We start from the raw sequence: 14,980 nt of genomic DNA, 5'->3' as shown, positions 1-14,980 counted from the left end.
ACAGCTATTTTCAGGTCTCTTCAGAGATGTTCGATTGGGCTCAAGTCTGTGCTCTGGCTTGGCCACTCAAGGACATTCGGGGAGTTGTCCCAAAGCCACTCCTGCGTTGTTTTGGCTGTGTGCTTAGACTCATTGTCCTGTTGGAAGGTGAATCTTCGCCCCAGTCTGAGGTCCTGTGTGCTCTGGAGCAGGTTTTCATCAAGGGTCTCTCTGTACTTTGTTCCGTTCATCTTTGCCTCAATCTTGACTAGTCTTCCAAGTCCCTGCTGCTGAAAAATATCCCCACAGCATGATGCTGCCACCACCGTGCTTCACTGTAGGGATGGAGCCACGTTTCCTCCAGATGTGATGCTAGACATTCAGACCAAAGAGTTCAATCTTGGTTTTATCAGACCAGAGAATTTTGTTTCTCATGTTTTGAGAGTTTTTAGGTTTCTTTTGGCAAACTCCAAGCGGGCTGTCATGTGCCTTTTACTAAAGAGTGGCTTCCATTTGGCCACTACCATAAAGGCCTGATTGGTGGAGTGCAGCAGAAATGGTTGTCCTTCTGGAAGGTTCTCTCATCTCCACAGAGGAACTCTAGGGCTCTGTCAGAGTGGCCAGCGGGTTCTTGGTCACCTCCCTGACCCAGGCCCTTCTCCCCTGATTTCTCAGTTTGGCCGGGTGGCCAGCTCTAGAAAGAGTCTTTGTGGTTCCAAACTTCTTCCATTTAAGAATGATGGATGCCACTGTGTTCTTGGGGACTTTCAATGCTGCAGAAATTTTTTGGTACCCTTCCCCAGATCTGTGCCTCGACATAATCCTGTCTCGGAGCACTACGGATAATTCCTTTGTCCTCATGGCTTGGTTTTTAATCTGACATGCACTGTCAACTGTAGGAACGTACATAGACAGGTGTGTGCCTTCCAAATCATATCCAATCAATTGAATTTACCACAGGTGGACACTGATCAAGTTGTAGAAACATCTCAAGGATGATCAATGGAAAACCAGGGTGCACCTGAGCTCAATTTCGAGTCTCATAGCAAAGGGTCTCAATAATATGTATATAAGGTATTTCTGATTTTTATTATTAATACATTTAATCAATTTTAGAATAAGGTTGTCTGTCTGTCACATATTAAAATCTGGAAAACGTCAAGGGGTCTGAATTGTTTCCGAAGGCACTGTATAAATATATTTTAGAAAAAATGTATTTCACCTTTATTTAACCAGGTAGGCCAGTTGAGAACAAGTTCTCATTTACAACTGTGACCTGACCAAGATAAAGCAAAGCAGTGCGACAAAAACAACAACACAGAGCTACACAGAAACAAACGTACAGTCATTAACACAATAGAAGTGTCTATGTACAGTGTGTGTAAATGTAGAAGAGTAGGGATGTAAGGCAATAAATAGGCCATGTGTCACACCCTGACCATAGTTTGCTTTGTATGTTTCTATGTTTTGTTTGGTCAGGGTGTGATCTGAGTGGGCATTCTATGTTGTGTGTCTAGTTTGTCTGTTTCTGTGTTTGGCCTGATATGGTTCTCAATCAGAGGCGGGTGTTAGTCATTGTCTCTGATTGGGAACCATATTTAGGTAGCCTATTTAGTGTTGGGGTTTGTGGGTGATTGTTCCTGTCTCTGTGTTTGCACCAGATAGGGCTGTTTTGGTTTTGTTAGTCTATTCATGTATAGTTTCTTTATTAAAGAACCATGAATAATAACCACGCTGCGTTTTGGTCCACCTCTCCTTCAATGGAAGAACAGCGTTACACCATGGAGGCAAAATAATTACAATTTATCAATAACACTGGAGTGATAGATGTGCAGATGATGATGTACAAGTAGGGATACTGGGGTGAAAAAGAGCAAGAGGATAAGAACAATATGGAGATGAGGTAGTCGGGTGTGCTATTTACAGATTGGCTGTGTACAGGTACAGTGCTGCTCAGACAGCTGATGCTTAAAGTTAGAGGGAGATATAAGACACCAGCTTTAGTGATTTTTGCAATTTGTTCCAGTCACTGGCAGCAGAGAACTGGAAGGAAAGGCAGCTAAAGGAAGTGTTGGCTTTGGGGGTGACCAGTGAAATATACCTGCTGGAGAGCGTGCTAAGGGTGGGTATTGCTATGGTGACCAGTGAGCTGAGATAAGGCGGGGCTTTACCTAACATAGACTTATAGATGACCTGGAGTTTGGCGACGAGTATGTAGTGAGGACGAGCCAACGAGAGCATACAGGTCTCAGTGGTGGGTAGTATATGGGGCTTTGGTGACAAAACGGATGGCACTGTGATAGACTACATCCAGTTTGCTGAGTAGAGTGTTGGAGGCTATTTTGTAAATGACATCGTCAAAGTCAAGGATTGGTAGGATAGTGTCGTGGAAGGATCAGAATTTGTTGGTAACATTTGTAAGATGTTTAATATTCATCAAATGTGTGTAAGTTACTTCTCATCAGAATGGTATTTTTGATAATACTGTGGCGAGGTTGCAGTTATCTGTTCTATGTCAAAACTAAGTTGCATGGGCCGCTGAGTGGGGAGAGGTCAAAGTGTCATCATGTGTAAACATATCTTTTACTCCCTACCTTTTTCTAGTGGGGAAAGAAGGGTGGCAGTGTCTGGAATCATTCTATGCTCCCTCTAATGTTGCTTTTATCTTAACCTATAGCCTTACTCTCCTCTCTATGAGTTTGTCCAGGAGGTTGTATTTTGAGTTGGTTGTATCTAAATGACAATTTGATATATGCCTGTTGATATGGAGGATTTGGTTTATGATTCTGGGGTTTGGGAAAGGAGACAAAGCTGAACGATGAATTATGTCTATGCTGTCTGACTATGTGTGTGTCTTTGCTATTAAAGGAACTCAGTTGCATTGTAAGGGGGCTCTCAGAGAATTCACTGGGAGACACTGAATTTATCTGAGAGTCACAGGATTGTGATAGAGCTCATATAATTAAAGATGGAGTCTTATAACTAACTCTGACGTGTGTGTGTGTGGTTTGCTCCCATGATTTGGTAAATAGAGGAAATTTCCACGACAATAGTCAGTTTTATGAGGGCATGTTTGGCAGCTTGAGTGAAGGAGGCTGTGTTGTGAAATTGGAAGCAGATTCTAGATTTTATTTTGGATTGGAGATGCTTAATGTGAGTCTGGAAGGAGAGTTTACAGTGTAACCAGACACCTAGGTATTTGTAGTTGTCCACATATTCTAAGTAAGAACCGTCGTGATGCTAGTAGAGTGGGAGGGTGCGGACAGCAATCGGTTTGAAGAGCACTTAGTTTTACTTGCATTTAAAAGCAGTTGGAGGCCTCGGAAGGAGTGTTGTATAGCATTGAAGCTCGTTTGGAGGTTTGTTAGCACGGTGTCCGAAGAAGTGCCAGAGGTATACAGAATGGTGTCGTCTGCATAGAGGTGGATCAGAGAATCGCCAGCAGCAAGAGCGACATCATTGATATATACAGAGAAAAGAGTCGGCTCGAGAATTGAACCCTGTGGCACACCCATAGAGATTGCCAGAGGTCCGGACAACAGGCTCTCCGATTTGACACACTGAACTCTATCTGAGAAGTAGTTGCTGAATCAGGAGATGCAGTCATTTGAGAAGCCAAAGCTATTGAGTCTGCCGATAAGAATGCGGTGATTGACAGAGTCGAAAGCCTTGGCCAGGTCGATGAAGACGGCTGCACAGTACTGTCTTTTATCGATGGCGGTCGATGATATCGTTTAGGACCTTGAGCATGGCTGATGTCCACCCATGACCAGCTCGGAAACCAGATTGCATAGTGGAGAAGGTAGGGTGGGATTCGAAAAGGTCAGTGATCTGTTTGTTAACTTGGCTTTCGAAGATTTTAGAAAGGCAGGGTAGGATGGATATAGATCTATAACAGTTTGGGTCTAGAGTGTAGCATTGGATACAACAAAATACCTAGAAACATCAGGTTGAACTCTACAAGGGAATGGCAGTGACATGGTCTTACCTCCTCTCCTTTTTGTCAGTGGGCTTATTGATGTCTCTGAAGATGTTGGACAGTATCCCATCAGTCCAGTCACGGGTGACAGGGTCCAGAATGCCGTACACCTCGATGACACTCATGGCTTTAGGGTTCAGGCAGTAAAGCTTGGTCACCAAGCCTAACCTGTAGGCATGAAAACAACCACAATTATGAGAGCTACTATTCCTAAAAACACTCTCTGTTGAATGCTTTGAGAAGCAAGGCTGTTGTGATGCCAGCTGTCACAATGGTCTGAGAGGCACTGACCTGGTCTGGGCCTGGCACAGAGTGCTGATGACCACTGACTTGCCTCCACCTGTGGGGCCCACCACCATAGTGGTGTGTCTGGTCATCATGGTCTCATACATCTGCACCACCTTGTCCACCTGAACACCACAGACACTCAGCATTAGAAACAGGGACTTATCAACATCTTCACTTTCATGTGTAGAAATAATAATGAGTCATCTTTCAATGCGGATAGACATTTTCACAAAGTTGCCTATGCCCTGAGATTTAAAGTTTAGACAGAGAAGGGTAGCCAGGGCACCTGGTTGGACAGGATGAGGTATTTGTTCTCCATCAGGGTCTGCTCCACAGCATCATTGAAGCTGGGGTAGCACACACGGGGGCAGTCAAGCCCCGGGAACAGGTCTGAGATCAGCCCCAGGAACAGAGGCACATCCTCAAACACAAACTTAGGCAGGTTCATGTCCCGCAGGGCACGCATCAACACCACATCCTGAGAGAGAAAAATGGAGAGAGAGGGTGAGGAGTAGGTGAGGAAGGAGAACGGGAGAGAGAATGAAAAAAGACAGAGGGATAGAGAAAGAGAGAGATTGTCAAAGAAGTCAATGAAATAAAACCACCCCAAACTTCCAGAAAATTATAAATGCTCTCTTTGTCTCCTTACTATAAGTACAACACATAGGAATCATATCACAGTGGACTTTGCATAATTTCACAGGTCTTTACCTCATTGAGGTCTGGTGAGCCTCTCTTCAGTTCTCCAGCCATCACTAACACAGATTTCAGAGCCCGCAGGCCAAAGTCATAGTGGAACTGCTTAGACAGCTGCTCCCTGGCCAGCTTGTACAGCACCGTCATCTTTTTGGCCAAAATCTACATTCAAAGGAAGTGAGTGAGTGTGCGTCTAACAATGTCAGACAACACTTATCTATAATATTGTACGTGTGTTTTTGTGTGTGTGTGTGTGTTGATGAGAGGATGTGCTGCTCACCTTAGCCAAGAGGAATCCCTCTGAGAAGAGCATGATCTCACAGATCATCTGCAGGTCAGGGACGATGACGACCACGGGTCTGAACAGGGCTTTGACCGACTCAGGCAGCTCTGTGCGTCCAGCGTAGCCAGGGTTCATAGTAATGAAGATGCCCATGCGGTCGTCCATGCTGATCTCCTGGCCTTCAAACTGACACCCAAAACACATACAGAGTACTGAGTTAAAATCGTCCTGAGTCAATGTCACCAACAGTTTTGAGGGAAAACATTCCAAAACTGGTCTCCCGGGTGGCACAGTGGTTAAGGGCGCTGCATTACAGCGCCAGCTGTGCCACCAGAGACTCTGGGTTCGCGCCCAGGCTCTGTCGTAACCGGCCGCGACCGGGAGGTCCGTGGGGCGACGCACAATTGGCCTAGCGTCGTTCGGGTTAGGGAGGGATTGGCCGGTAGGGATATCCTTGTCTCATCGCGCACCAGTGACTCCTGTGGCGGGCCGGGTGCAGTGCACGCTAACCAAGGTTGCCAGGTGCACGGTGTTTCCTCCGAAACATTAGTGTGGTTGGCTTCCGGGTTGGATGCGCGCTGTGTTAAGAAGCAGTGCGGCTTGGTTGGGTTGTATATCGGAGGACGTACGACTTTCAACCTTCGTCATTCCCGAGCCTGTACGGGAGTTGTAGCGATGAGACAAGATAGTAGCTACTAACAATTGGATACCACGACATTTGGGGGTAAAATAAAATAAAAAATAAAACATCCCAAAACTTACCTTGCAATAATGTTCTGTAGCAATCTTTTGTGTTTACCTACTCAAATTGCAAGGTTTTAGTATCACCCTCTCCCAATCCAGAACTGTCCAGGCAGTCTCCAGACATCTAAGAGATGACTGTGTGTCATAATAACTTACATGGAACCTCTTGAGGTGCAGGATGAGAGCGTTGCGGATGGTCTGGATCTGGGAGGAGATGACAGACAGCACAGAGGCATCGATGCGGTTGAACTCATCAAAGCAGCCCCAGGCACCACACTGGGCCAGGCCAGACAAGATCTTCCCCACAGCCTGGACACAGAGGAGGGGGAAGACAGAGGAGAGGAGAAGCATGATAAATGAATACACGAGGTAAATAAAGAAACTATTCATGTGGACTACAATAGAGGAAATAAAGATTTAATTTTGGTGTGAGGGGCGTCACCATGTAGTCCATGCCCTCTCCACAGTTGGTGACCACACACAGGAGGCCCAGAGCCTTGGCCAGGTCCTTGGTGGACTCTGTCTTCCCCGTTCCAGCCGGCCCCGCGGGGGCTCCACCCAGGTACATGGACAGGGCCTGAGGCAAGCACAAACACAATGGTAGTTACAGTTAGACAAAATCATTCACCTCCATCATTCAACAGGGTATAAATACAGACTGACAAAGCTTTCTGAGGTTCAGGTATTGTACTTGTGTGAGGGTGAGGTAGATGCGGTCAGTCAGAGGGGTGATGACCAGACGACCATTCAGTCCCATGTACTCATAACCATAGGAGAAAGCAGCGCTGCACTGGCGCACAAACAGATCATCGGGCTCCCGGTCCCAGTAGAACCTCAGCTGGCTCTCCCACTCAAACTCACGGGCGTCCATTATACTGCATGAGAGAGAAATGAGGAGAAACATCATCTAGTTTTCATCTGAAGTCATATGTCACTGCATGCAGTACAGTAAGTATAATAACAAAGCACTATGTTGTTCCCTACCTGTCCCGGACAAAGTTGTCCACAATGTCCCTGGCATGGACGTCGATGATGAGGACAGTGTTGATCTTGCTTCGGTCGTTCTTCTTCATGGGCTGAGTGATGCGTGTCACCAGCTCATCTATTTGCTGGTGCATCTTCTTGGCGTAGTTCTTCAGCGCTTGCTTGTCTCCCTTCTTCACCTTCTGGAAGACGTCCTCCACCTCCCAGGTCCACCACACCTGGTTCCCAGCCAGCACCACCATCCCCTGGTACAGCAACATCCAGTCAATCCTGAGGGAAACACACACTATGGACTGGTGCTGCTGAATATTTCACTGGCATCTTACACACATACAAAGTTTTACTTTGAAGACAGGAGTAGGTCCGTGTGTTTCTGAAACACACTAACCTGCCCCTGTCTTCACAGTAGCGGAAGATGGCTTCCTTGGTGATGAGTCTGTTGGTCCTCCTCATCTCCAGAAGTACTCCAGTCATCCAGTCCTCCACCCGGCCCTCGGCTGGCACCGGCCGCTTCAGGTCCATCACCTCTCCCTCCGCAGACACCAGGGCCCCAGCCACCGTCTCCCCGTTACCCCCCACGTCAAACCGCAGAGAAGCTATGTTGTCATACATCTGGGTGGGAGGAAAAAGGGAGAGAAAAGGCAACGTTAACTGCACACACTTTAGGAAACAAAAGCCACAAAGATGACTACACCTTTGATCACCTGAAGAGAACCATCCCTGGCCTGTAGTGACATGCTACAGTACCTTTATTATGTGCTCCTGGACGCAGACAGGGTCGCTGCTACCCAGGATGCTGAGCAGCTCGTCGTCGGAGATGAAGAAGAAGCGAGGGAAGGCGTTACGTTTGGAATCCAGGTAGTCGTTGAGACTCTTCTGGCAGCGCTCCAAACCATCACTCAGACTCTGCAGGTCAGTCAGCCGGTTGGGCACCAGACAGCACCTCTTAATTCCCGGGTCCTTCACTGTATCTGTCATAATCTAGAGTAGACCATGCAAGCACACAAAACTAAGTAAGACAATACTGTCTAAAAGCATTACGTGTTGTGTTTAATTATGTTCTAATAGAAGTGGGACTCAAGTCAATCACCTTTTTGAACATTTTGTCAATGTTGTCAAATTTCTTGGCTTCCTCAGGTAACTGAGAGCGGATATCCCCTCCAATGAAGATGCTCTCTAGGTACATCCACTTCCGCTGCACCAGCATCCAAACCTTAGGAGATGCCATATAATTTCAGGACAGATCCTGTATGGGTGGTTACCATTATACTCAAAGGTGGTTTCAAAGGACAATGAGCTTGTGATGAGAGTTGTACGCAACAGTATTTGAACTCTTCCATGAACTAGGACCCAAAGGTCACTGGCTGTGTCCCAAAGGGCACCTTATTCCCTACATAATGCACTATGGGCCCTGGTAAAAAGTAGTGCACTATATATGGAATAGGGTGCTATTTGGGACGTTGACTGACCTCTATGACTTCGCTGATGAGGGACAGGCTCTTCTCCCACTGTTGTACGGTGGCCAGGAAGGGCCCTACGAAGCGGCTGCCTGCCATACTCTGAAGGTTCATGGCGTTGTCATCCAGGTTCTGCAGAATCTCGTCCACCACCCCCAGGATAGAGCCACGTTCCTGGGTGCCTTTGAAGTAGCGCTGCACACTAAACTTCATATTCTCCCAGGTCTCCACCACCTCCGTAACTCCCTGTACACAAACACACATATACCCATTATCTAAATGTAAATGACATATAAACTCAATGTTTAGTTATTGATACTGACCATACAATGTTGAACACACCGCAAAGAGAATTGTACAATTACAGCTTTGTGTGATGAAATAAACGTCCTAAAGGGGTTGCTTGCCTTCTCAATACTGAGCTCTTTAACAGCTGAGGTGACAATCTCACCGATGACATTGCCATACTTGTTCAGCTCCATGGCGAACATGTTCTCTAGAGTGAAGGTGTCTGGATTCATCTCAAAGCTGGTGTTAGTCCTCTGCATCAGCTCCCTCCAGTGTCTGAGGAGGATCAAGGACAAACAAACATTCACATACTCTCTATATAAATAAATACATTAAAACCACATTCACTTCATTTGTTTCTAGTTTTTTCAGGAGGTATTTTGTTGGCCTTCATGTATGTGCTCTCTGACACATGGAGTTGCATGGCAAATGTTCCAGGAACACAAGGAAAGCACAAAGGACAATGCTCAAAGACTAGTTAGCCCTTCTCCCTCTGAGGGGCCAAAATGTATCTCTCTGTTACAGTATCCAGAGGACTGACTATTGAATGAGTGACAGAATAATACTACATTATCCATGTTTGGTATCTATCTGAAACGTGTTCACGGAGGATAACTCTGCTATCTATATGAATGATGATTTCTATCTCTAAATTACTCTATTATGTAAACGTTTTGTCTTCTCAGGAATTCTGCTTTATTTACATAGGTCTCATCCCCCACACACACCTTTAAATTCTGTGACACACTGTTGCGATTGTCCATGGGAGTGTTTACGTTAATGGTAATGGTCAATGGTGGTTGGTTTTAGGTTGAAATGTACACTTTCATATATTATAAATGGAATTAAATGCCTTTGTTCTTGCTCTTCTCCTGTATCCAGTCCATGGAGGAAGGTTGTATGATCAATTCTTATTTCCTAGGCTTCTAGGCCTCTTGCCTAATTAGGCATCTCTTTGTTCATGCTTTGTCCTATAAGTTAACCTTAGGCTCTACAATACTTATTTTCCACCATAATTTGCAAATAAATAAATAAAAAATCCTACAATGTGATTTTCTGGATTTTTGTTCTCATTTTGTCTGTCATAGTTGAAGTGTACCTATGATGAAAATTACAGGCCTCTCTCATCTTTTTAAGTGGGAGAACTTGCACAATTGGTGGCTGACTAAATATGTTTTTACCCCACTGTATGCCTAGAAGTATGGTTTGTAATGCTTGTTAATGTTTTATTACTTAAGCTTTATGCCTTGTATGTGAATCCATTCATTGTGCAATGTAAATTAAATATCTGCCTTTGATATAGACAATTCTCAGACCAATTCTTGCGAGTCAATGTCAACTCATTGCCTAATGCTTGCATGTATATTTTAATTATCTTTATGGAGTCAGATAAACATTTTAATTAGCTAATTGCCTTGTCTTATTATGAGTCTGATGTGATGTACAGTATATCACAAAAGTGAGTACCCCCCTCACATCTTTGTATATTTTTGAGCATATCTTTTCATGTGACAACACTGAAGAAATTACACTTTGCACCAATGTAAAGTAGTGAGTGTACAGCTTGTATAACAGTGTAAATTTGCTGGCCCCTCAAAATAACTCAACACACAGCCATTAACGTCTAAACCGCTGGCAACAAAAGTGAGTACACTCCTAAGTGAAAATGTCCAAATTGGGCCCAATTAGCCGTTTTCCCTCCCCGGTGTTATGTGACTGACTTGTTAGTGTTACAAGGTCTCAGGTGCGAATGGGGAGCAGGTGTGTTAAATTTGGTGTCATCACTCTCACACTCCCTCATCCTGGTCACTGGAAGTTCAACATGGTACCTCATGGCAAAGAACTCTCTGAGGATCTGAAAAAATAATTGTTGCTCTACATAAAGATGGCCTGGGCTATAAGAAGATTGCCAAGACCCAGAAACTGAGCTGCAGCACGGTGGCCAAGACCATACAGCGGTTTAACTGGACAGGTTCAACTCAGAACAGGCCTCGCCATGGTCGACCAAAGAAGTTGAGTGCATGTGCTCAGCGTCATATCCAGAGGTTGTCTTTGGGAAATAGACGTATGAGTGCTGCCAGCATTGCTGCAGAGGTTGAAGGGGTGGGAGGGGTCGGCCTGTCAGTGCTCAGACCATACACCGTACACTCTATCAAATTGGTCTGCATGGCTGTCATCCCAGAAGGAAGCCTCTTCTAAAGATGATGCACAAGAAAGCCCGCAAACAGTTTGCTGAAGACAAGCAGACTAAGGACATGGATTACTGAAACCATGTCCTGTGGTCTGATGAGACCAAGATGGACTTATTTGGTTCAGATGGTGTCAAGCGTGTGTGGCGGCAACCAGGTGAGGAGTACAAAGACAAGAGTGTCTTGCCTACAGTCAAGCATGGTGGTGGGAGTGTCATGGTCTGGGGCCCCATGAGTGCTGCTGGCACTGGGGAGCTACAGTTCATTGAGGGAACCATGAATGCCAACATGTACTGTGACATACTGAAGCAGAGCATGATCCCCTCCCTTCGGAGACTGGGCAGCAGGGCAGTATTCCAACATGATAAGAAGCTGAGGGTAAAGGTGATGGACTGGCCAAGCATGTCTCCAGACCTAAACCCTATTGAGCATCTGTGGGGCATCCTCAAACAGAAGGTGAAGGAGTGCAAGGTCTCTAACATCCACCAGCTCTGTGATGTCGTCATGGAGGAGTAGAAGAGGACTCCAGTGGCAACCTGTGAAGCTCTGGTGAACTCCATGCCCAAGAGGGTTAAGGCAGTGCTGGAAAATGATGGTGGCCACACAAAATATTGACAATTTGAGCCCAATTTGGACATTTTCACTTAGGGGTGTACTCACTTTTGTTGCCAGCGGTTTAGACATTAATGGCTGTGTGTTGAGTTATTTTGAGGGGACAGCAAATTTACACTGTTATACAAGCTGTACACTCAATACTTTACATTGTAGAAAAGTGTCATTTCTTCAGTGTTGTCACATGAAAAGATATACTCAAATATTTACAAAAATGTGAGGGGTGTACTCACTTGTGTGATATACTGTATATATAATATCCTGTATATACACATATCAAATATTACTTCCCACTACAGTCATGTGATTGTTATAGGGCCTGTGTGTTGATATCAGGTTCTGTCACCTAAACATCTTACTCTCTAAGTCCACATCCATAGGTGATTAGGCGTACCTGTCTCTGAGGGCCTCGTTCTTCAGGTCCAGAAGGAGAGGCAGGGACTCTTTGAACTCCTTCATGCGTCCCTCTAGGAAGAAGGACACAGGCAGGGCCCGCACATCTTTAGGCAGCTTCCTCAGACTCTTAATGAAGCTCTCAACGCCCTCCTGCAGCAGCTGAATGTTCAGGTTCGCCCACAGAGTCTGGGACCACTCCGTCTTAGCTGCCTGAAAGACACACATAATGCAACACACAAAGGCAAACATTGGGGCCATACTTGCAAACATAAGCACGCATTTAAAGTTAAACAGATTCTCACGTACAAAATGCGCATCATCCAATTAAAATAGTTGATTTACTAGTATATGACCGAACGTTAAATTGTAGCTTGTCCCATCAGATAACATGGTACAAGTTAGCCCTATGCTAACTTCACCAGGTGGAAGTGATTACATCCTAGCACAACTTCTGCTTCAGCCTATCAAATATCTTAGATTTTCTATCCACCAACCAATGGCATTTCTTAAAATAGGTCGACCCTGGCCACTAGAAGGATATGTTAAACCTACAAATTCAAGGTTTACTTGTTCCATTGGTCTGTAACAAAATGTTGCCTGCCAAAATTGCACGGATGCATTCTTGACTAAGCTATTAGCTACTACTAACGTTAGACAACATTTTCCTGTTTTTGCATATATGACAATTTCCCTCACATCCATGTGATTTTATGGTGTTAGGTTCTAAATAACAGGGTAAAAACTGATGGACAACTATAAAGAGCTCAAACCAAGTTTATTCACCCAAAGGGTCAGACAGCTGAACAGACAAAGACATGTTCCTACCAGCACAAATATATATACTCCAATTTAGGTGAACTCCTCCTTCCCTCTAAACATTACATCTTTATCGCTAGGCAGGAAGTTAAGTGATGTGGTTAATTAACTGTTCCTTCTCCCAAAATGTGACCTGACCTGATCTTGACCCCCATTCCTCACTAATCCACAGCTCTCCATCCTTATCAGGGACCGCAACCATGCGATTGCCTTTCCCTCACACAGTAAGATTCCAAGCCCCTGGCTCATATCCAACCTTAATTGACTCCACCATATACATTCCTCCTACAGATAACCATTAACTTCTGGTGTGTGAAACAACCATACTGTGGCCCTTCTCCTTGCCATAGGATACCTGATGTTTAACAATATTTCAAGTTTAGAAGTCAGAATCCATCAATGGAAAAAAAGATAAATGAGGTCCTTACAAGAAAGCTTATTATACATCGTTAAAAAAAGAAAGAGTCTTATATATTTGTAAAATCGCAGTTCTCACCACTTCTAGGTGGAACCCACTACTAAAGTGGCTGACTCGTAATTGATAGTGCTTTTTAACAATGGGTTCGAGCCATTGTCGCATTAAGCATTTTTGTTGAGGAAAAATCTGTTCAATGATGGTCCTTGATGCTCAAAGGCATGTGGCAAAGGGGGTTATTATAATAGTGCAAAACTATAAAACATTGTAGGCCTGCATGTAAGTGTAACATACTAATGACAGCCAAGTGTCTAACTACATTAAGAGTTGATTTAAGATGCAATACTGCCACCTGTAGGATCATAACAAGTGCAAACTGTTTCTACTGTACAGTCGTGGCCAAAAGATTTGAGAATGACACAAATATTAATTTCCACAAAGTTCGCTGCTTCAGTGTCTTTAGATATTTTTGTCAGATGTTACTATGGAATACTGAAGTATAATTACAAACATTTCATAAGTGTCAAAGGCTTTTATTGACAATTACATGAAGTTGATGCAAAGAGTCAATATATGCAGTGTTGACCCTTCTTTTTCAAGACCTCTGCAATCCGCCCTGGCATGCTGTCAATTAACTTCCCACATCCTGACTGATGGCAGCCCATTCTTGCATAATCAATGCTTGGAGTTTGTCAGAATTTGTGGGTTTTTGTTTGTCCACCCGCCTCTTGAGGATTGACCACAAGTTCTCAATGGGATTAAGGTCTGGGGAGTTCCCTGGTCATGGACCCAAAATATCGATGTTCTGTTCCCCTAGCCACTTAGCTATCACTTTTGCCTGATGGCAAGGTGCTCCCCCATACTGGAAAAGGTATTGTTCGTCACCTAACTGTTCCTGGATGGTTGGGAGAAGTTGCTCTCGGAGGATGTGTTGGTACCATTCTTTATTCATGGCTGTGTTCTTAGGCAAAATTGTGAGTGAGCCCACTCCCTTGGCTGAGAAGCAAACCCACACATGAATGGTCTCAGGATGCTTTACTGTTGGCATGACACAAGACTGATGGTAGCGCTCACCTTGTCTTCTCAGGACAAGCTTCTTTCCGGATGCTCTAAACAATCGGAAAGGGGATTCATCAGATAAAATTACTTTACCCCAGTCCTCAGCATTCCAATCCCTGTACCTTTTGCAGAATATAGAACCAAACAAGACCAGCAGAGGGAAACGAGCATGGGGAGACAGGGACAAGACATGACAATGAATGACAAACATGACAGAACCCCTCCAAAAGTCTCACCGGCGCCTCCTGGCGCACTCGAGGAGGAACAACGGAGGAAATCACATTCTCAATAATGACAGCACGTCCCTTAGCGGAAGTTCTTGATGACCCAGATAAGTTATTTAAAGTGCAATCTTGCAAACGCGAGGACAAGGAACACTGGGATGACCCGCTAACGGACCAATGAGCCCACTGAAGTCAGCCTTTTTGTGCAAAGCAGTCTGTCCCTGATGTTTTTCCTGAAGAGAAGTAGTTTTTTTGCTGCCCTTCTTGACACCAGGCCATCCTCCAAAAGTCTTCGCCTCACAATTGAACCACTCTCCTTGAAGTTCTTGATGATCCGATAAATGGTTGATTTAAGTGCAATCTTACTGGCAGCAATATCCTTGCCTGTGAAGCCCTTTTTGTGCAAAGCAATGATGACGGCACGTGTTTCCTTGCAGGTAACAATGATTGACAGAGGAAGAACAATGATTTCAAGCACCACCCTCCTTTTGAAGCTTCCAGTCTGTTATTCGAACTCAATCAGCATGACAGAGTGATCTCCAGCCTTGTCCTCGCCAACACTCAAACTTGT

The 14,980-nt window shown here is 44.8% G+C and overlaps 1 protein-coding gene across 1 annotated transcript in view; it reads right to left on the bottom strand.

The window, feature by feature from the left end:
* Positions 1 to 14,980, bottom strand: part of dnah10 (dynein axonemal heavy chain 10) — a 58,471-nt gene that overhangs the window by 26,018 nt on the left and 17,473 nt on the right. The window contains exons 25-39 of the mRNA XM_046347205.1: positions 11,894 to 12,105; positions 8,814 to 8,974; positions 8,423 to 8,652; positions 8,044 to 8,166; positions 7,701 to 7,934; positions 7,342 to 7,565; positions 6,954 to 7,223; positions 6,661 to 6,844; positions 6,412 to 6,546; positions 6,126 to 6,278; positions 5,223 to 5,411; positions 4,958 to 5,104; positions 4,533 to 4,724; positions 4,250 to 4,368; positions 3,968 to 4,126 (exon numbers count right to left, since the gene is read on the bottom strand). Of these exons, the coding sequence (XP_046203161.1) occupies positions 3,968 to 4,126; positions 4,250 to 4,368; positions 4,533 to 4,724; positions 4,958 to 5,104; positions 5,223 to 5,411; positions 6,126 to 6,278; positions 6,412 to 6,546; positions 6,661 to 6,844; positions 6,954 to 7,223; positions 7,342 to 7,565; positions 7,701 to 7,934; positions 8,044 to 8,166; positions 8,423 to 8,652; positions 8,814 to 8,974; positions 11,894 to 12,105 (2,732 nt within the window). The remainder of the gene's footprint in view (positions 1 to 3,967; positions 4,127 to 4,249; positions 4,369 to 4,532; positions 4,725 to 4,957; positions 5,105 to 5,222; positions 5,412 to 6,125; positions 6,279 to 6,411; positions 6,547 to 6,660; positions 6,845 to 6,953; positions 7,224 to 7,341; positions 7,566 to 7,700; positions 7,935 to 8,043; positions 8,167 to 8,422; positions 8,653 to 8,813; positions 8,975 to 11,893; positions 12,106 to 14,980) is intronic.

The sequence above is a fragment of the Oncorhynchus gorbuscha genome, linkage group LG04 (assembly GCF_021184085.1).
Source record: "Oncorhynchus gorbuscha isolate QuinsamMale2020 ecotype Even-year linkage group LG04, OgorEven_v1.0, whole genome shotgun sequence".
Taxonomy (NCBI): Eukaryota; Metazoa; Chordata; class Actinopteri; order Salmoniformes; family Salmonidae; genus Oncorhynchus; species Oncorhynchus gorbuscha.
Note: the sequence above shows the minus strand (reverse complement) of the source record. Positions and strands in the feature narration are given on the sequence as shown.